Genomic DNA, 22,318 nt, shown 5'->3' on the forward strand with positions numbered 1-22,318 from the left:
GGCAACTCAAACCATTTGAGGAAACTGATTACAACAAACCATTTAAGTTCAAAAACTAATCCTAATGAGTACTGTGAACTTAATCCATTTGAGTAAACGAAGCAATTTGAGCACAGTAAAACCCGATAAATGAAGAGAACTCAAACCAGCTGAGTACTGTAAAACCCAATAAGTTAAGGCAACTCAAACCGTTTGAGGAAACCGATTACAACAAACCATTTAAGTTCAAAAACTAATCCTAATGAGTACTGTGAACTTAATCTATTTGAGTAAACGAAGCAATTTGAGCACAGTAAAACCCAATACATGACGGGAACTCAAACCAACTGAGGACTGTAAAACCTAATAAGTTAAGGCAACTCAAACCGTTTAAGGAAACTAATAGTTACAAACCATTTGAGTTAAACTAATCTATATGAGTACTGTGAACTTACTCCATTTAAGCTGAAGTAATGATGTATTTAATTAACTCCTTACCTTCAGCACTGAGTTTAAAACTCTTTTCAAATGAACTTTCAGTCAATTTTGCGTTAGTTAACCACACTCATTTCATTGGATAAAGTTGACTGTTGGGTTTTACAGTGTATGAATATGTTGGAGACTCGCAGAGCTTCCGGCAGAGGTCATACTGTTGGATGAGACACTAGTCACAGCAGCTCAAAACACTGGATATACAATGGTTGCAACAAAGAGAGCATCACTCATGCAGATCACTGCGGGTGTGCACATGCATCTCCCCTGGGTGTAAACCGGTGTAAAATTGTGAACATACACTTGGGACCGGTTCATGAGATCAGCCAGATTGACAAGTACCGATCAAGTCATAAAATGTGATTATCAACCGATACCGATCTCTAGCTGATCGATCAGAGCATCCCTAATCAATAATCTTGTATTTATTAAATATAGTTCAACATTAACTAATGCATTGTTAACATACTTGTTAACATTAGTTACCACACTGAGTTAATATCAACTAACATGAACTAACATTATTTAATAACATTAACTAACATAAACAAAGATAAATAAATACCATAATAAAAGTCACGGGTGTCCAAACTCAGTCTAGGAGGGTCGGTGTCCTGCATATTTTAGTTCCAACCCCAATTAAACACACCTGAACCAGCTAATCAAGCTCTTACTAGGTGTACTAGCATTTAGGTTGGTGTGTTTAAGCAAGTTGGAGCTTCCAGGACACTGGCCCTCCAGGACCGAGTTTGGACACCCCTGATGTAAGTAAATACATTAACATTAACTAATGAACCATTATTTTGAAGTGTTACCCTTTAAACTATTAAAAATGTTAGTAAAAGTCACGTTTTCAAGGTTAAAAATTGTTGGACAGGGTTTCCGCGGAGTCTTAAAAAGTCTTAAATTCGCGTTTCTAGGTCTTCAATATTTTTGCACAGGTCTTATTTTTCCGATGTTCATGTAACGCTACAGCTAATGCTCATTTAATGCTCATTTGTTGTTGTTGCTTGGTTTTCGTGGTGTTGTAGTTCTTTATTTTACTAGTCCTGATGTAATTTGCGGTAATACAGCTACAAATGAGACCAACATGCAATAGCCAATCAGCTTTCTGTTACTGAACTCGGTGTGTGCGGCGAATGTGACATCATCGCTGTGTTTGCGAAGGTTCGCTTTGGGTGCGAGCGACATGATTTCAGCTGGCGGAGCTCACAAAATATTTTTGAGACTCAGGTGAAGAGTTCGTGTGGCACTGCGTTTGATTTGAGTTGAATATGAAACACTTTGAAGAGATTTTGTCTGGAACAGGTACGACTGTACACACATCTTGATATAGGGACAACCAGATAACCAATAATTCTTGGCTAGAAATTGCAACAGCCGTTGGAAAGGAAAGTTTTTGTAAGAGTTTGGAAAAACCTGAGGGATAAGTTTGTTAAAACAAAAAAGAGGCCATGGCCTCTGTAATAATATAGAATTTTTTGGACTAACTGCATCTCTGTTTAATGTTTATCGTCTTTTTTATTTTTCATATTTATTTATTTTGTGTTGGTCATATGTCACTTTATGTACACTGGAAGCTTCTGTAGCCAAAACAAATTCCTTGTGTGTGTGAAGCACATTTGCCAATAAAACTGATTCTGATTCTGAATATGTTTTTCCACCACTCAAAGGTTTTACACTGATGTTTATATTACAATTTTGAATTTAAAACAATGTAATAGCTACAAATTGTCTTTGATAACTGGAAAGGAATATATGAACCTGTCGGTTTACAACATACTGATGCTCAACTTTCAGGCTTTATTGGTGATAATGGTCAGGAATGTTGGACCATTATTGCCTTTTTAGCTTATAAGTAGAGGACAGAAACTAACCAGACAGTATTGTGTGAATTGTTGTGTGGGCAAAAATAAAAATAAACGTCAGTATTTTTAGTGAGTCTACTTTTTTATTGCTTTTATTCTTGCCATAATAAAAAATACAATTGTGGAGCAACCCAAGTTCTGTTGCCATTAATATTTAACTTTAATAGGTAGAACTGTCTGCGATATGAACAAAAGCAAGTGATGCATCAAAGTTTGATTTAAAAAATCTTGAATGGTTATAAAAATCCTTATAATCATTAAAATAATTTATAAAAATAATAAAAAAAACTATTAGTTCAAATCTTCAATGATATTAATGATATGACCTAGTTCCAGAAACTTTCTACTTCTCTGTTTATCCGTCTGATTGTACTGTGGGTTTCTTTTGACCGGCCCATTTCGCTATAAAGAATAACTCAATGGTGAATTGTCAAGTATAAAAGCTTCGTCCATTTCATGAGGTGCGCGATGTGGTGCCAGACGAAAGTATAAACCAGCCTTAAGATGTTTAATGGTGCGTCTAACCTGTCTTCAGTACTGTTCAATTTGAATACATTTATTTTACCAGTAATTTAGTGATTTAGCATTTTCTCTATGTGTATGTTGTTTTTGATATTGTGAAATAGGTCTTAAATTCAATACTTAATGGTCTTAAAAAGTCTTAAATTTGACATTATGATATCTGCTGAAACCCTGGTTGGAGGAAAGATCAAGATCTCATAATGCAGTTCAAAAGCATAAATAAACAGGGGTAAAATAATCACAAAATATGTAAATCTGCTAATATACAGATATTTTTTCCCTGGAATAATAAGAAGCTGGTGTTTTATGTTATTCATCCTCTTTAAAGAAGCCGGATTTAGCAGTTTCAGCCTACAGGGCAACATAATAATGCATCATAAATAGCTGCAGACTTCCTTTTTCCTGTTGAGGCTCATCTACGCTTTCCGTCATCATATCCAGAGGGCTGAAATAAATAGTCTGATTATTAACCAGCCGTTACTACTGAACTTTACTCTTTTTTTTAAATGCTATTACACTAGGCTGTTACTGTGTTGACACTGTTGACGTAGAAGCAGTTATCTTTTTCCATTAATGCTGTAGTATTGCTGGCATGAATCATAAGATACTGTATACAGTACAGGGTTTTGTTTGACACATTTATAGCATGTGGTAGTGACTACATTTCCATCGTTGTGAAGCTCTTAAAGGGACAGTTCACCTAAAACTGATGAGGAAATGTTCATTTTTTAAGGTGAACTGTCCTTATTGTTTTGTTTTGTTTGGGGTTGGGTTTCTAAAATGATTTTATTCTGCACAAACATTACATTTTTAAAAAGTGCCAGTACTTTTGTAACGTAACTAATGGGTTATTTTAAATAAGTGCTGTTTTTAACTTTCTTTTCATCCAATATTTCTTAAAAAATCAAAGCGATTCCTTAAATGGTGGCTCAGTGGTTGGCACTGTGGCCTCAGAGCAAGAAGGACACTAGTTCAAGTACCTGCTGGGTCAGTTGGCATTTCTGTGTGGAGTTTGCATGTTCTCCCCGTGTTGTTGTGGGTTTCCTCCGGGTGCTTCGATTTCCCCCACAGTCCAAACACATGCGCTATAGGGGAATTGATGAACTAAATTGGCCGTAGTGTATAAGTGTGTGTGAATGTGAGAGTGTATGGGTGTTTCCCAGTACCGAGTTGTGGCTGGAAGGGCATCCACTGTGTAAAACATATCCTGGAATAGTTGACGGTTCATTGCTCCGCTTATAAAAGGGAATAAGCCGAAAAGAAAAGGAATGAATAAGTGAGTTACTGTTTTCAACACTGTTTCTTAAACAGCAAATCACAGGAGAATATTTTCTGAGGATCATGAGACTAGATTAATGATGCTGAAAATTGAATAAGAAAATAAAATATATTATTAATACATTACATATTAACATAGAAATCGTTTAAAAAAATGGAATAATGTTGCACAATATCACTGTTTTACATGAAATCAAATAAAGCAAATGCTCATTAAAATACATTTAAATTACATTTAAATACTTTTATTAATGGTGATTAATAAATGAGCATAAGCTCGCAGAAGCGTGTTATCAATTAACTGCTAATTGAGTTTAAAATAAAACAGAAATATGTAAATATTTTTCTACTTTGGCCTTTAAATAAAAAAAATAAAAATAAAAATATGTAAAAAATATAACTTATATGAGCTACTATAATGTAAAGGCCAAACTAAAAAGGAAAAAATGAATTATATATATATTTATTTATTTATTATGATTTTTTTTATATATTAAAAAAAAAAGGCCAAAGTGTGTGTGTATATGTATGTATGTATATATATATATATATATATATATATATATATATATATATATATATATATATATATATATATATATATATATATATATATATATATATATTTTTTTTTTATTATTATTATTATTATTATTATTATTATTATTATTATTAATATTATTATTATCTACTTAAAGGCCAAAGTAAAAAAATATATATATTTATTTATAATTATAATTTTTTATATTTATATATATACATTACACACACACACAGGGTGGGCCATTTATTTGGATACACCTTCATAAATTATTGGGAATTTCACAAGAAAAAACAATGTGCTTGGTTTTAATGTAACTTTATTCTTTCATGAGTTATTTACAAGCCTCCTCACATATACTAGTGTGCCGTTAATATCACCAGCCATTCCCATTTTATTAAGGTGAATCCATATAAATGGCCCAACCTTATATATATTTACACACATATATATTTGGATTTATTTATTTATAGTTTTTAAATATTATTTTTGTTGTCTGTTGTCTTTCATTTTTACCTTTACAGCATTATAGTCAACTGCAGTAGTTGTAACTATTGCCATTTCTTCTGTTAAACACAAGAGGAGATATTTTGAAGAATGCTAGTTACTGCCACCAATTGACTTTTTCTGCCATCATAATATTTTTGCCTTGTACAGAGGTCCTTCGCTATAACACGGTTCACTTTTTCACTGTTTCATGGATTTTTTTCATGTAATTAGTATGTTGTGTTCATCCTGATTGGCTGTAGACCACTGTCAATCAACCTCCTCCGTGCCGCGTTTACTGTACAGTACAGACTGCGTTCAGCTTGTCAAATTTACATAAATCTTCGATTGCTAGCAGTGTGACTCTGAAGAGCTGTACTGTATGTTTGCATGTTTTTCCCTACAATGTTGACGAAATGTTCTGCACCGTCAAAGACACCTGCGGTAGCACCCAAATGGTATAGGAAGATGCTAACCATCGCACAAAAAGTTGGACTTCTGGACATGCTAAAGGAAGGTAGAAGTTATGTGGCTGTAGAGTGCCATTACGTAATAAATTAATGAAGAACAAGTGTTAAAATAAGAGAGAAAAGTGGGACAATGTTAAAACCTGTCTGAGAAAAGTGTATAAAGTGTGTAGTGAGGGGTTTTACAGCCTTACAACATCTATAATAATTAAAAATAAAGCCGACTACTTCACAGATTTCACCTATTGCGGGCTATTTTTAGAACGTAACTCCCTGTGAATAACGTGGGACCCCTGTATAGAACTCAATGTGTGTATATAAAGGAACAATATAGAGGAACTATTTTTGGGTGAGCTATCCCTTTAATAACATTAATACACTTTTATTTTAAATGGTATTATGCTGAGTATGAGTATTATGGCACCTCATGGCCATCATAAAGTGATGGACCATTAAAAATAAGCTTTCATGTAGGAACAATGGCCTTTGGGAGGGCCTAAAATTAGCTTCGGTTTCCTTTTTTTGGCTCTGTCATCAGAGGCCAAACGGAGCTGATGAGGGCAGAGGATCCACAGTGGAAATCATTAGGCAGAAACTGTGCTCCTCTGGAAGTGCTAGGTGAGGTCAGGACAGGCATCTGGAGCTTCCCCGAGCATCTCCAGAGACGCCGCATGCGGATTTGAGGAGATCTACTGATGCATCTTTAGTCCTCGGGGTCCCGTCGGCCCTGGGTTACGGCCCTCGGGACCCGCGGTGGCACCTGAAACAGCGCAGAGATGGCGTGGAGAGTGGCACAACCCTCCCTCCGCTCATCCGCTCGCTCAGATTGATGAGATTCAGAAAGAGTTTCTCACTTCCAGCGGCGCCGGCTCTGTACTTTGATAACTGCGGATTGTGTCGGAATTAAAACATGTAGGATCTTTTTGGAGGGGTTGAACGCATTTGGATTTATTGGGGTTGTGTTTTTGATTTTTGTTCGATCGATTTGTTGATTTGATTGGTTGTGAGCTGCAGAACTCGACGGTTTTGTGTAATCCGTACGTTAATAATTGCAGATTGTGTTGGAAAAACATGTATGATGGATATGCATTTGGATCTATGGGGTTGTGTTGTTATTTCTGATCGATTTGTTGATTTGATTGGTTGTGAGCAGCAGAAATCAATTTTTTTGTGTGCTCTGTACTTTGATAACTGCAGATTTTGTTGGAAAAACATGTATGATGGGTAAACGTTTATGATGGTATGCATGCTTTTGGATTTATGGGGTTGTGTTGTTGTTTTTTTGATCAGTTTGTTGATTTGATTGGTTGTGAGATGCAGAACTTAACTCTTTTGTGTGCTCTATACTTTGAAAACTGTAGTTTGTGCATTTAGATGGATCTGCATATGGATTTGGGGTTGTGTTTGTGTTTTTTTGTCAGATCGATTTGTTTGTTTGATTGATAACTGCAGATTTTGTCAGAATAAACATGAAGGATCTTTGTGGATGGCTTGCATGCATTTGGATTTATGGGGTTGTGTTGTTTTTGTTTTTTGTCCGATCAATTTATTGATTTGATTGGTTGTGAGCTGCAGAAATCTATTTTTTTGTGTGCTCTGTACTTTGATAATGGCGGATTGTGTTGGAAAAACATGTATGATGGATGAACGTTTATGATGGGTTGCATGTATTTGGATTTATGGGGTTGTGTTGTTGTTTTCTGATCGATTTGTTGATTTGATTGGTTGTGAGCTGCAGAAATCAATTTTTTTGTGTGCTCTGCACTTTGATAACTGCAGATTTTGTTGGAAAAACATGTATGATGGATGAACGTTTTTGATCGGTTGCATGCTTTTGGATTTGTGGGGTTGTGTTGTTGTTTTTTTGATCAGTTTGTTGATTTGATTGGTTGTGAGCTGCAGAACTTAACTCTTTTGTGTGCTCTGTACTTTGAAAACTGCGGATTGTGCATTTAGATGGATCTGCATATGGATTTGGGGTTGTGTTTTTGTTTTTTGTCCGATCAATTTGTTGATTTGATTGGTTGTGAGCTGCAAAAATCTATTTTTTCGTGTGCTCTGTAGTCTGATAATGGCAGATTGTATTGGAAAAACATGTATAATGGATATGTATTTGGTTTTGTGGGGTTGTGTTGTTTTTTCTGATCAGTTTGTTGATTTGATTGGTTGTGAGCTGCAGAAATCTATTTTTTTTGTGTGCTCTGTACTTTGATAACTGCAGATTGTGTTGGAAAAACATGTATGATGGTTGAACGTTTATGATGGGTTGCATGTATTTGGATTTGTGGGGTTGTGTTGTTGTTGTTTTCTGATGGATTTGTTGATTTGATTGGTTGTGAGCAGCAGAACTCAACAGTTTTGTGTGCTCTGCACTTTGATGGCTGTGGATTGTGCATTTGGATGGATTTGCATATGCAGTTAGGGGGTTGTGGTGTTTTTTCTGTCAGATCGATTTGTTGATTTGATTGATAACTGCAGATTGTGTGTGAAAAAGCATGTAAGATGCTTGGACATTCGAGTGGTTGCTTGCATTTGGCTTCATGAGGTTGTGTTTTTTTTGTCCAATGGATTTGTTGATTTGATTGGTTGTGAGATGCAGAACTTAACTCTTTGTCTGCTCTGTAGTGTAATAACTGCCGATTGTATCGGAACCAAAATCGTATGATGGATATGCATTTCGATAAATGGGGTTGTGTCGTTTTCTGATTGATTTATTGATTTGATTGGTTGTGAGATGCAGAACTCAACAGTTTTGTGTGCTCTGTACTTTAATAACGGCGGATTGTGTTGGACAAACATGTATGATGGATGAACGTTCATGATGGGTTGCATGCATTTGGATTTATAGGGTTGTGTTGTTGTTTTCTGATTGATTTGTTGATTTGATTGGTTGTGAGATGCAGAACTCAACAGTTTTGTGTGCTCTGTACTTTGATAACGGTGGATTGTGTCGAAAAGGACATGTATTATGGATGAACGTTTATGATGGGTTGCATGTATTTATATTTCTGGGGTTGTGTCGTTTTTTTGTCCAATTGGTTTCCTGATTTGATTGATAACTGCAGATTGTGTTGGAAAAAACATGTATGATGGGTGAACGTTTATGATGGGTTGCATGCATTTGGATTTATAGGGTTGCGTTGTTGTTGATTTGATTGGATACTTGGATAACTGCAGATTGTGTTGGAAGAAACATGTATGATCTTTTTGGATGGGGTTGCATGCATTTGGATTTATGGGGTTGCCTTTTTTCTGATCAATTTGTTGATTTGATTGGTTGTGAGCTGCATAAATCTACTATTTTGTGTACTCTATACTTAGATAACTGCGGATTGTGTTGGAAAAACATGTATGGGTTGCATGCATTTGACTTTGTGGGGTTCTGCTGTTGTTTTTTTGTCAGATCGATTTGTTAGATTGAATGATAACTGAATTATGTTGGAAAAGACATGCATGATGGGTTGCATGCATGTGGATTTGCATGCGTTTGGGATTTGTGTGCTCTGTATACAGATTGTGTTGAAAAAAGTGGCATGATGGATGAACGTTTATGATGGTTTGCATGCACATGGATTTATGGGGTTGTGTTTTTTATATTTTATTTGAATTGTTGATTTGATTGGCTATGAGCTGCAGGACTCAACTCTTTTGTCTGCATTGTTGTGCAGGGCCAAAGACATGAAGAACCGACTGGCTTTCCTGAGGAGGAGGAATGAGTCTCCTGGAAGCACCCCGGCCAGCAAACTCGACAAAACCATGAAGTCTGTCAAGTAAGTGTGTGTTTATGTGTGTGTTTAAGTGTGTGTGTTTAAGTGTGTGCGTTTGTCTGCAATGATCCAGCTGGTGGCATTGTGCTTGTGTGTATGTGTGGGATGAAGTGACAGACACACTTAGAACTGGTCTACTTAGAAAAATAGCATCAAAAATGTTGTTTTTTATAATAATTTGTATTATTAAATATGAGCGATTAATATTGTGACTGAGCAAAGTTAATAATTAACACATTAATATTAAACATTATTATTATTTATTTAATTCATTTCTTTGTTTAATCTTCAGAGAGTGTCCACTGCAATAATGTTGACAGATATTCACTGGATATTAAATATTTGCTGTATTCATCCCCTCTTCATAATAAAACGTGCTCAGTTAAATAAAATGAGTTGTGTTTTTACTAAATGTAAATGTTACTAATCTTATTGCAATGAATTGAGTCAGGATTGGTTAAGGTTGAGAATACGTTTAGTGTTAAACTTAAGGCTGGGTAAGGGGATTGTGTATGTCAACATTGTAATTGCAGATGTATTTGCTAAAATAAACTGCAGCTGTAATTGCATGAATTTATTATGGAATGATATTATGTAATGTATAATGTATTATGGTATGAAATTGAAAATTTACAACATCGTAGTTAAATATTTATAATATAAAGGGAATATATATATATACAGACACACACACACACACACACATATATTATAACAGCACTCGTGCAGCCTCTTCACCCTTGTGTATTACTCAGCCCACACACAGCAACATGTAGAGGACACTCTACAGTTTGGCAAATATTGCAGCTGTTGGGCAAAATAATGTACCTTTGAGGTTTTTTTGTAGATGAGAATGTAGTCGTTTAGATTGCAACTATGCAGTTTATTTATAAAGTTAGTGCCTAATTAAATTTTTTTTTATAATTTCTAAGAGACTGCGTGTCGTCGGCCATTAGCCTGTCATTGAGCTTAGCAAAAGACGGTTGACATTGTAAAACTTACACTGTTTCTCTTCTAAAGGCTTATTATGCAGTCTCTGTTGCCATCTTGTGGATGGACAACATCAACTGGATTTTGTGTTGGCCAATTTGTATGACTCTGAGTTACTTTTTTCTGGGATAATTATTGTGATCTCCCGATTGCAACAGAGAAATACTGCGAAATCTCTGTAGACTGATGACATTTCATGTCGTTCAGCCTTTTGCTGAGTTCACATCAGATGCGGTACACGTGGATAAATCTTTTACTGTCTTTTATTTTTTACTAATGTGAGTTTACTTGCTTCATTCGCGCATCAAATCCACTTCATTCACACATCAAATCAGGGCAGGGCTTCTGTCTGCCCAGTGACTCTAGCTTCGTTGCTAAATGGCTAACATGGATTTTATTGAGAGAGGACTGAAAAACAGTGTTGATTCATTTGGAGCCGTGTCTGAGTCCACTAAATCCATTCAGAGGTGCACCGAGCTCTGTGAGTTCATCAACTCCTCCAGAAACTATACCTACACTGTAAAAAGCTCATTCCCAGCCACTAGACTTTTCTGTCTGAATGGAGGCTTTCAGCGGTGCTTCTGACTGAGCCAAGCCCAGTTTGATAACCTGTTGTCGGTGTTGGCAGGAGGATTTCCCCCTGAACACCAACAACAGGCACTACATCATAACCACACCCTTACAGGAGCAAGCTCTTGATTGGTTAACAATCGATTTGCTCAAAACATGCGATACGCATGTTAAGCGCGTCAATCGAGCAAAACGCTCAACTCGTGCTGCTTTATTCGTGTGTATCATGCCGCAGGATGTCTATTCACATCTATTCATGTCAAATCCCTCTTGCTTGATGTTTCTTCCACATCTGGTGTGAACGCATCCCTGTTCTGTCTTCACTTTAGACATTACACTAGAGAATCATTCAAACGCTTGCTCTAAAGTGGCGTTGGTGAATTAGTAACGGCTTCTGCTGTTCTGACGTCAGCTGCAGATGTGAATAAACGGCGAAAGAAAGTAGTTCCTCATACAAAGGGGTTTTGAGACTCTCCACGTTTTATTTTCTTTTTTATATAAACGATTATGCCGTCGAACTGTTGTATAAACGCAATATCACACTCGTAGCGGTGCGATATAGCTGTAAATTGTCACTGGTGGGACACAACGCATGCCGGCACTAGTGGGAGGCATGCGTTGTGTTCCACCAGTGACAATATATATATATATATATATATATATATATATATATATATATATATATATATATATATATATATATATATATATATTTTTATTTATTTATTTATTTATTTTTTGGTTAACTTGAAATATCAACAGATGACAAAAGCATCATATAAATTACAGTAACTGTAAAATCATAGTGAAAATATGTTTATTGAACAATATTTTACCAAATAATTAAGCATCAAAACAGTGGCAGTCAAAAATTTGATTAAACATATCAGCCATAATTTCCAAATTGACTTTGTCTAATAAAGTCATGCATCTAACACTATATGGCATGACTGTTAAACTATGTATTTATATATTTCCATAATATTGTCAACATTAGTATTTGAAGTGTGTTCCTCTCTACTGCACATTATGCATTTCTTTTTCATCATACAAAATTTTAAATTAATGCACAGAAGTATATAGTTCAACATAATCTCACTCATGATGTGTATCCGAGCAAACTCTGTGTTTTGATTTCTGCAGTGTTGTTAGATAAAGTTCCCTTATTAGGCAGCATCACAGTAAAGCGCAGACTGGAGGTGCTGAGTTTAGACAGATGATGGGCAAGAATGAGTCTTTGAGAGCAGCTGTGGGCGGTGCTCTAATTCTATTGGTCGATCCTGAATCCGCCCCCTCCCCTTCACAGAGACAGGGATAAAAGAGGCCGTCCAACAGAGTCTCGCTCAGACACACACACATAACACAGCGAGACTATCTCTCTCTCTCACACATACACACGCAGAGTCTCGAGCGCAGCTTCGAATGGGTCATACAATGAAAAACCTGACAGAGATGGGTTTACTCAAGAACCGTTCTGCCTTCATTTGCAGGCCCACTCCTGAAGAAGCCATGAAGTGGGGAGAATCTTTAGACAAGCTGCTCGTCCATAAATGTAAGCTATCTTTATTCTTCAGTTTTATTGTGTGTGAGTGTGTGGGATGTGTGGGCTTGGCTGGAATCCACAGGGATTTTATTGTTGCATTGTGTTTGGGCAATGCGTGCTTCCTCTTCCTCTTCCTCTGACTCACTGAATGAGAGCTCTGTTGAATGCAGTCAATGGCTTATACAGTAATCCTACATCCACTGAGTCGTATGGAGTCCGAGTAAAGAGCACAGATTAAAGCTTTATTTTTTTCTTCCTGATGATGATGTTTAAAGTGCTTCACTTGCATTACTTTACATCCTGATATGTGAGAGCATCTTCTTCCACACGCTGTTATCAGCACGCTCGTATGGGAACGGAAAGGTGATTGCGTGCTTTTGGGACGGGCCACATTTCCTTCCATTTTAGCACAGGACGCCTTTAGATCTGAAAGGAAATGCACTTACTTTTGGTTAAACTAACTATATAAAATGAGCTGAATCTACACAATTCTTGAGGTTTTTTTTGGGGTAACTTAATTGTTTTATGTTCAATCCACTTAAATATGTGAAAACTAATAAGTTAGCTTCATTTCTTCATGTTGTCCCGACACAAATCGATTGTGTGGAACCCAGTGTGTAAAAATGTAAGCTTGCAGTGCTATTGTAAGAAGAGGATCAATTATTAATTTCTCTTGAGCCTGACTTTAGGTAGATTTATTCGTGAGCCATATTAAAAGTGTCTACTTAATATAAAGAGTGGATCTGGGAATTTTCTGTTGTATTACATAGAGCTACACTGCAAAAAAAAAAACTCAAAAAAACACTGGCTTTCATTTTTTAGTTGAATCAAATGAGCTTTTCTAGTCATCTCAACTCAAACTGACTCTATTAAGTTTAACTTTTGGGTCAAAATAGATTTTTTTTTCTATAATTTATCATTTTCACCCATACCGTGTATTTATGTTTAATGCAATGTAATTATTAACATATATTATTGTTGTCACATGTAATATAAAAGCAGATTATATATATATATAATCGATCATTTCGACCCATGCAGAGTGTTTTTGGTTATTGCCCTGCAAGAAATGCAACACAAGACTGGTTTTGTTGACCAGGGTCACATATAAAAACATAAAAGCAGTACAAATGTTATTATTTTGGGGGGCAATAACCAAGTAATACACTGTATGGGTCACAATTATAGATTTTTCCTTTCTATAATCTATAATTATACAGTGTGTTTTTGGTTATTGTCCCATTGTCATTATGTGTATGGACATGGTACACTGTAAAAAAAAAATTAAAATGCGCCACACAATTTCTTCATGTTGTCCTGACACAAATCATTTGTTAACTTAATTGTTTTTAAAAATGTGAGTAGATTAAACATAAAACAAATAGGTTGTCCCAGAAACAGAATTGCGTTGAGTTTTAAAATTGCGTTGCTTCAACTCATTTTAAATAAGTAGCTTGAACAAGCAACAAATGTCATTTTTTAAGTGTATCAGTAGTTAAAGTTCAATTCATTTATTTCTGTATCACTTTTATAATGTAGATTGTGTCAAAGCAGCTTAACATAGATGGAGAAAAAAGAATAAAAAAGGAAAAGATAAAGGTCAAATGTGAGAAGTGTGACCCATATAGTGTGCTTTTGGTTATTTGCCCCCCAAAAATGCAACATATTACTGGTTTTGGTGACCAAGGTCACATATAAAAACATAAAAGCAGTACAAATGTTTTTATTTTTGGGGCCAATAACCAAAAATACACTGTATGGGTCAAAAATGATAGATTTTTCTTTTCTATAATCTATCATTTTGATCCATACAGTGTATTTTTGGTTAATGTCCCCCAATAAATGCAACATAAGACTGATTTTTTTTGGGCAATAACCAAAAAATACACTGTGTGGGTCAAAAACTATAGATTTTATTTTCTATAATCTATAATTTTGACCCATACAGTGTGTTAGGTTTTGTTGAACAGTATCACAAATAAAAGCATAAAAGCAGTACAGATGTTATTTTTGTTTGGGGCAATAACCAAAAATACACTGTATGGGTCAAAATTATTGATTTTATTTTCTATAATCTATAATTTTGACCCATACAGTGTGTTAGGTTTTGTTGAACAGTATCACAAATAAAAGCATAAAAGCAGTACAGATGTTATTTTTGTTTGGGGCAATAACCAAAAATACACTGTATGGGTCAAAATTATTGATTTTAATCTATAATTTTGACCCATACAGTGTGTTTTTGGTTATTTCCCCCCAGAAAATGCAGCATAATATGGGTTTTGTTGACCAGGATCACATTTAAAAGCATAAAAGCAGAACAAATGCTATTATTTTTTGTGGCAATAGCCAAAAATACACTCTATGGGTCAAAATTATAGATTAAAATAAATAATTTTGACCCATACAGTGTGTTTTTGGTTATTGCCCCCCCCAAAATGCAGCATAAGACAGGTTTTGCTGACCAGGGTCACATATAAAAGCATTAAAGCAGAACAAATGCTATTATTTTTTGCAGAAATTGCCAAAAATACACCGTATGGGTCAAAATGATAGATTTTAATCTTAAATTTTGACCCATACAGTGTGTTTTTGGTTATTGCCCCCAAAAAATGCAGCATAAGACAGGTTTTGCTGACCAGGGTCACATATTAAAGCAGAACAAATGCTATTATTTTTTGTGGCAATAGTCAAAAATACACTGTATGGGTCAAAATTATAGATTTTAATCTTTAAGTTTGACCCATACAGTGTGTTTTTGGTTATTGCCCCCCCGAAAAATGCAGCATCAGGCAGGTTTTGTTGACCAGGATCACATATAAAAGCAGAAAAACAGAACAAATGCTATTATTTTTTTGTGGCAATAACCAAATAATACACTGTATGGGTCAAAGTTATAGATTTTCTTTTCTGTAATCTATCGTTTTGACCCATACAGGGTTCCCAAAATGCAACATAAGACTTATAAGATGTTGTTATCACATATAAAAGCATAGAAGCAATACAAATGTTATTATATTTACTGCAGTGCTTACATTCATGTTCCTGGCAGCGGCTTTCTGGCCACAGCAGTACAAATAAATTGAGGGTTTTACATTTCAAGTTGAGCCTCGACGACTCGATTTGCTTACTAAATAATAAAATCATCATGAAAATCTTCAAGGAGTCTCGGAGGAGGACAAATGTAATTAAATGGCTGGTCGGAGTCGTGTTCTTGTGTTAATGCGCTGGTATAGTGACTCAGGGTTTGGCGTTCATTGCTGCCTCTTCAGTGGAGGCTGTGGTTGCCATGGCGCTGTTTATCCATCCAATAACATCTCCCCTTTTTCTGCCCCTCTGTTTTTTCTTCTTCTCTCTCTCATCAGATGGACTGGCGGCGTTCAGAGCTTTCTTGCGCACAGAGTTTAGTGAAGAGAACCTGGATTTCTGGCTGGCCTGCGAGGATTACAAGAAGATTAAATCGCAGTCTAAGATGACATCGAAAGCGAAGAAAATCTTTGCGGAATTCATCGCCATCCAGTCCTGTAAGGAGGTGAGATTGGAGTTTTGGTATTGGTATTATTTTGCATTTTAATCAGAAAATGCAAGAAAAAAAGTTATTAGTTCTAGTTTTTTGTTTAGTTTATGGTTCAAATTTCTAAAAAAAATATTAATAAATCAAGATGCATTTTTTAAATGAGTAAAATATTCATAAATTGAAATAACTAATTGAAATGATCTGAAAATGGGGTAAGTAAAAGAGTATTGTTTTTTTTTAGTTCGAAATAAGTTTTATACTCTGAAAAAACTGCAAAATAATTCTTATATGGAGTTTTTTTTTTGTTTCTAGTCTGAAATATCTAAAAATAAAAATGAGAATAGATCAAAAAGCATTTTCTAGACGAGGATTTTCTTTTATACTTTTTTTTACTTTTATACTCTGTAAAAATGTTCTTTCTATAGTTTTTGTTTTGTTTTCAGTAAAATATCTAAATAATAATAATAATAATAATAATAATAATAATAATATTAATAATAATAAATCAAGAAGCATTTTTAGACGAGTAAAAAAAGTAATATTTTGTTTCAGAAAGACATAAATCAGAATAAATAATTGAAATGATCTGACATTGAGGTGAGCAAAATTAGTTTTCAGTTCAAAATAAGTTTTATTTATTTTATTATCAACTTTTATACTCTGCAAAAGCATTTTCTTACAGTTTTTGTTTTGTTTCCAGTAAAAACAGCTAAAAATGATGATGATGATGATGATGATGATGATGATGATGATGATGATAATAATGATGATGATGATAATAATAATAATAATGATAATAATAATAATAATAATAATAATAATAATAACAATAATAATAATTATAATAATAATTCAAGAATAATTTTCTAGACGAGTGAAAAAATATTATGTTTCAGAAAAAATAAATCAAAATAAATGATCGAAATGATCTGACAATGGGGTAAATACAATATTGTTTTCAGCTTGAAATAAGTTAACTTTTATACTCTGCAAAAAAGTTTTCTTATAGTTTATTGTTTATAGTCGAAATATCTAAAAATAAAAATAACATAAATTAGGAAGCATTTTCAAGTAAACAAATATTGTTTAAAATGAAATAATAAAAAATGAATCAAAATAAATAATCAATATTATCTGACAATGGAGTAAATATTTGAATGAGCAAATAAGTTTATTTTACTCATTCCACTGGCAGATATTTTAACTTGGTAAAAAAACTCTTTAATTTTGACTCATTATTTCTGAAAGCACAACTTTATTTAAGGACTTTTGGATATTTGGTCTAGAAACAAAACAAAAACTGTAATTATTGAAAAAAAAATGTTGACTACACTTTTTAACCGATGTTAATCAGGAGTTAAAGGTACACCAGTGCATATAAACAACACCGTTCTGTATTATTTAGCAAGTTAAAAAGGGTTGAAATGTTCTTAAAATACTCTGCGTTGAGTCAAGAGTCTAAAAAATATGTCAAAGCTATGAAGGATATGATGTCATGCCTGAGTAATACACTCCCGCTTGGCCGCGGAAAACAGCAGATAGCTTCAGTGCATGTTTTCCTTTTCCAAACTTGGAAGGCAGGTTGGAAATTGAAAATAAGCAGCAGGACTTTCCAGCAGTGAAGCTTTAGATGTTGCTTCGTGTATTTGCACGTTGCCAGATCTTCAGCGTAAAGTCTGGTTCAGATTTCAGCTTAATCTGGTGACTCTTTCACAGCAGCATGTTAAAAAACTCACTATGGTTTTTAACTTGTTTTGGTTTCAGCATTCAGATTTTACAATGAGTATAAAGCCAGTGACAATATACTTAATTACCAATGTCTTTTCCCATACTGAAATCTGATATATGGCCATATTTGAACATATATAGCTATATATTTGAACATATATGCATATATTTGTAGTTACAATAGTTAAAAAAGAATGTAAATGGTGATATTGCAATATTTTTAAATATGTCTTGCATATATGACATGTTTTATATTTGTGTAATCCAGACATAAACTCGTTTGTCATATGTAATTTGCATGTATTGCCATATATCAGATTTCTATATGCGTTCCTCCCTCGCTTTTAAAAGTAAATAAGCTACATATTTAGTCTGAATGGTTGAAATAAAAGTTTAATCATATTTTCTTGCACAAATAGTAAGTTTGTTTCCAAGTAGACTGTAAACATACTGTGCAACCCGATGTCTGGAAGTCAGACTCTTGATGTAGTAATAATATATCACAGAGACTTCCTCCAAACAGTAGGTCATAGCTTTGATTAGTGTGGAGAAGGTTTATAAAAATGCACCTGTGTAAGATGCCATTTTTTTCTTTCCAATGTGCTACTTTTCACCAATTTTTCTATATAAACATGCACTTGATGGTCATGCGTGATCATTACATTCATGTCATCATTTGAAGCATCTCAAATATGAGCATCGTGTTTTTAGTGCCAAGTTAAAGGTATTTCTACTTATACCTACTGCACTGTTCATTAATGTCAGTTCCAAAGCAGTGGACCAATCAGAGGAACTCAGAGGCGGGGCAAGGGTTCTGAGCTTCTGTTTACATTTATAAGTAGCCGTGACATCTGGTTTATTTGGTGCTTTTTAGAAACATTCCTAAACACAGCGTCTGACTGTAACTAAAGTATGGGGTGACGGGGGAAAAAAATTGTTGATCCATTTATGCGGAAGTGACAAACTACAAACTTCGGATGTTTATATCAGTTTTATATTGTCTGAATGTAAATTTTGTCATTGTTTTGGAGCGCACTAGCCCAGCAGGCACAGGACGTCAACCAACGCGATCACACAGCAATTCGTAACTTTTTGATTTAGTGGCTAATTCGTGATTTAATATGCTAATTCGAATTTGTACGATCTCATTCTTACAATATAGTACGATTTGCTCATCAACCAATGACGGTTGAGTTTTGGATTGGGGTTGGGTGCCACACCTCCTTTTTTAGGTTGTAAATTTTCATACGACTGAACTCGAATTCATACGAGTTAGCCACTGAAGTCACAAAAACGTAAAATACTTTCGTTTTCTCGTGAGATCAGACTGCAATCAACACAACGTCAGACTGACATTTGTACCCCAATGTCTTGGGGACGTTGCGTTTTGTTTGGAAATGAAAATCGGGTTGACGTCAGAACCCAACGTCAGGCTGACGTCAATGTACAACGTCCAACCTTAAAGCAAACAAATATCTAATGATGATAAAGCTTGACGTTGTGTGGAGTTCCAACTATGACGTCTGTCAGACGTAGGATTTTGGTTGCCATACCTGATGAATAAATGTCAGTATTTGACCTCAATATGATGTTGGTTTAAAATCTTGGCTCAACGTTGGAGTTTTGTCACTTTCCAACACAACATAAAATCAACAAAACCTCAACGTCATTAAACGTCGTCATTGGACGTCAAAATAACGTTAGACGCTGTTTAGACATTAAATTTTGGTCACATGACGTCACGACCTAAATCTAGCCTAATTAGTGATGGGTTGTTCTTGAACAATTCATTCATTTTGAATGAATCTTTTATATATCTCGAGAACGATTAGTCTGATCAGGGATTGATTTGTTCATTTGCGTACGCGTACATTTGAGCAGGTGGAGTAGAAGTGTAGTTAATTTTTCGAGCCCTCTATTGGGTTTGAGTCGTTCGATCATTACATGAAAGACAGAAGCCAATCATATGCATTTAGAGCCGGAAAATGATTGGATCCGTTCATTTCTCGAGTCCTTGGTTAGACTCGTTCATTCATCACGCGAAAGACAGAAGCTAATCATATGCTTTTAGAGCCAGAAAAAGATTTGATACGTTCATTTCTTGACTCTTCGGGTTTGAGTCATGTCTCTTTACATGCTGTCACGTGATGAACGACCGACTCAAGAATCATAGCTCCTTTCAGCTCAGACGGTGTGCATTGGTTAAGCTTATATGGGACTGTCAGTGTGACGTGAACGAACCACTCAAATTTGAAGAGGTGAGCTGACATAATCATAGACAAAAGACCAGGTAAACAATAAATGAATATTTTCTCTATCTTATAGCAACGTTTGGGCTAGTTGTAGATGAGCTTAAAAGCAACTAGTAACATTTTAATAATATTTGGACAAATTGAATGAATTGAACGAATGAAATGACACGAAAAAAGATTCGATCATCTCAATGAACGAGACTCAAAGGTCAGAGTCAGTAAAATGATCCGAACTTCCCATCTCTAACCCTAATATTAATGTCTCATGACATTGTGTGCCTGCTGGGAGCTTATAGATATCCTTAAAACTCACTAGATTGACACTAACATCTAAGGGTTACCCTTAAATAATGATTGTATGATAGGGCGCATTCTGTGTGAAGGGTTGTTAAGTCGCTAAAGATGCCTTTTGGCATGGATTCGTAAATGATCCATGAACTGAATGACCGGTTTTCTGATTAAATTGTATGTAACAGTGTCTTAGCAAGAAGCTGAATGACTTTGGGAACTTAACCACTCCTTTGTTTGTCCTCCAGGTGAATTTAGACTCCTACACCAGGGAACACACTAAAGAGAACCTGCAAAACATCAACCGCTCCTGCTTCGAGCTGGCCCAGAGGAGGATATACGGCCTGATGGAGAAAGACTCGTATCCTCGGTTTCTGCGCTCAGAACTCTACATGGACTTAGTGAATCAGAAGAAACCAAGCACCACATCGACATCATCCTCGTCCTAAATCAAGAGAGAGAGACTGAGAAAAGTAGTGTCATTGCGTTTCATCGTCATCAGCCATTCTAACTGTCGTTCATGTGGCGAAATGCACAAAGGCGTCGTTTACATAATGAGGATAATGTAATGCGACTCGACCCAATGGGGGCAGCGCCATGCTGAATAATGCTGGTTATTCCCATTCAAGTTTTGTTATTTAATTTGTATTCCAAGTGTACTGGAGAGAATATTTAACACTAAGACAGCTGGGTACTGTTTAGCCTCTTCCTCCTCTTCTGATCGAGCACTGCTGGCGCCACCGATCTCCCTTGAAAACCTCATCCCCTGCGGAAGTCTGGACGGAAGATCATCATGCACTTAGCGCTCGTTGTTGTTCCTGTAAACCTTCCTCCATAACACATGACTGAGCTGATGCAAAACGTCAAATAATGCTTTAGAGGACCAAACTGAGAGCTGAATCAGTGGAAATGGACTATCGTTGGTCTCTAAAGACGATCCAAAACATTCGCTTTTCCACAATCTGCAAAGCCACTCCATGTAGCTCCACGTTAAGAACGGAAGAGACCGTATTCTCAGGACATTATGGCACTCGACTATGAAGCTTCCAGACTTATTTAACCTTTCGTTTCTACGCTAATGTCGTTTTCCCGGACTTTAGGTTTAATAATCATGCACTCTACTATATTTAATAGGGTTGAAGGTCAGTTAGGATCTGACCCTTGTCAATAAGACGACATGTACAAAACAAAAGTAGTTATTTATTTAGACGTTTCACTGGTTGCTTTCTTCATTGCACTCGGCTGAAGTTTCCCACTTTTGATCCAGGTCCGTAGCAGTCCTGATGTAAGTGCAATATGTTTATTATTTTAATTCGCCGACTTATCTTATTGATAAGTTGACCTTTTTTATGAAGAAGACAATGGATTGAGCTCTGTATTAATTCTATTGTTAGTTACAGGTAATGTAAGGATTACATTAGCACATGATTTATTCTAAACTGTGTATCCCTGGCAGCAGGCAGCCGGGTTTAATGGATGTACATATGATTCTTAAGAAAAGATGATAAAACGATAAAAACACACACGCCACGTAGCGTTGTTGTACCTATGTAAATATGTGAAGCTATACAAATGATTATGTATTGTGACGGACGGGGTGGAAATACGAGAACGGTCGTCCTCTGCCTTGGACGCACACTGCTTGTAAGTAGTTTTATGAAATGTATTTGATCATTTTCACTGTTTACAGTTCCAACGCATCTCCTGTGATAGCAAGTGCAAGAGAAATATAGAGATTTAAAAAGCCAGTTGTCATCGCAAAAACACAAATAAAACATTTAGGTGGTAAAAAGCTGACTACATTGCCTCCTGCCTTTCTTTCATGACTCTGTGCATTTTCATTAAAGGGACAGTATGTCATTTTGGCCACTAGAGGGCGTGTATTCACAACAGACAAATGCATAGTTTGATGACTCTGTGACTGAGTGTGGAATCATGAGAGTTGTAGTCTTTATCATCCTACAGGAATCCTGCAGAAATCATGTTGATGTATGAGTAAAGTATTTAACAGTTATTATTCATACTGGAAA

General features: G+C 35.4%; 1 protein-coding gene across 4 annotated transcripts in view; it reads left to right on the plus strand.

Moving 5' to 3' along the window:
• rgs3a (regulator of G protein signaling 3a) overlaps positions 1 to 22,085 on the plus strand; it is a 113,007-nt gene extending 90,922 nt beyond the window's left edge. For 3 of the 4 annotated variants that reach the window (XM_056458863.1, XM_056458864.1, XM_056458865.1), the window contains 4 exons: positions 9,302 to 9,403; positions 12,451 to 12,512; positions 15,869 to 16,035; positions 20,537 to 22,085. In XM_056458863.1, the coding sequence (XP_056314838.1) occupies positions 9,302 to 9,403; positions 12,451 to 12,512; positions 15,869 to 16,035; positions 20,537 to 20,737 (532 nt within the window). In that variant the 3' untranslated portion in view covers positions 20,738 to 22,085. Of the gene's footprint in view, positions 1 to 6,427; positions 6,546 to 9,301; positions 9,404 to 12,450; positions 12,513 to 15,868; positions 16,036 to 20,536 lie in introns of those variants that run through there. The other variant, XM_056458866.1, reaches the window with a different exon arrangement.
• Positions 22,086 to 22,318: the final 233 nt, after the last annotated feature.

Source organism: Danio aesculapii, chromosome 5 (genome assembly GCF_903798145.1).
Source record: "Danio aesculapii chromosome 5, fDanAes4.1, whole genome shotgun sequence".
NCBI classification, from domain to species: Eukaryota; Metazoa; Chordata; class Actinopteri; order Cypriniformes; family Danionidae; genus Danio; species Danio aesculapii.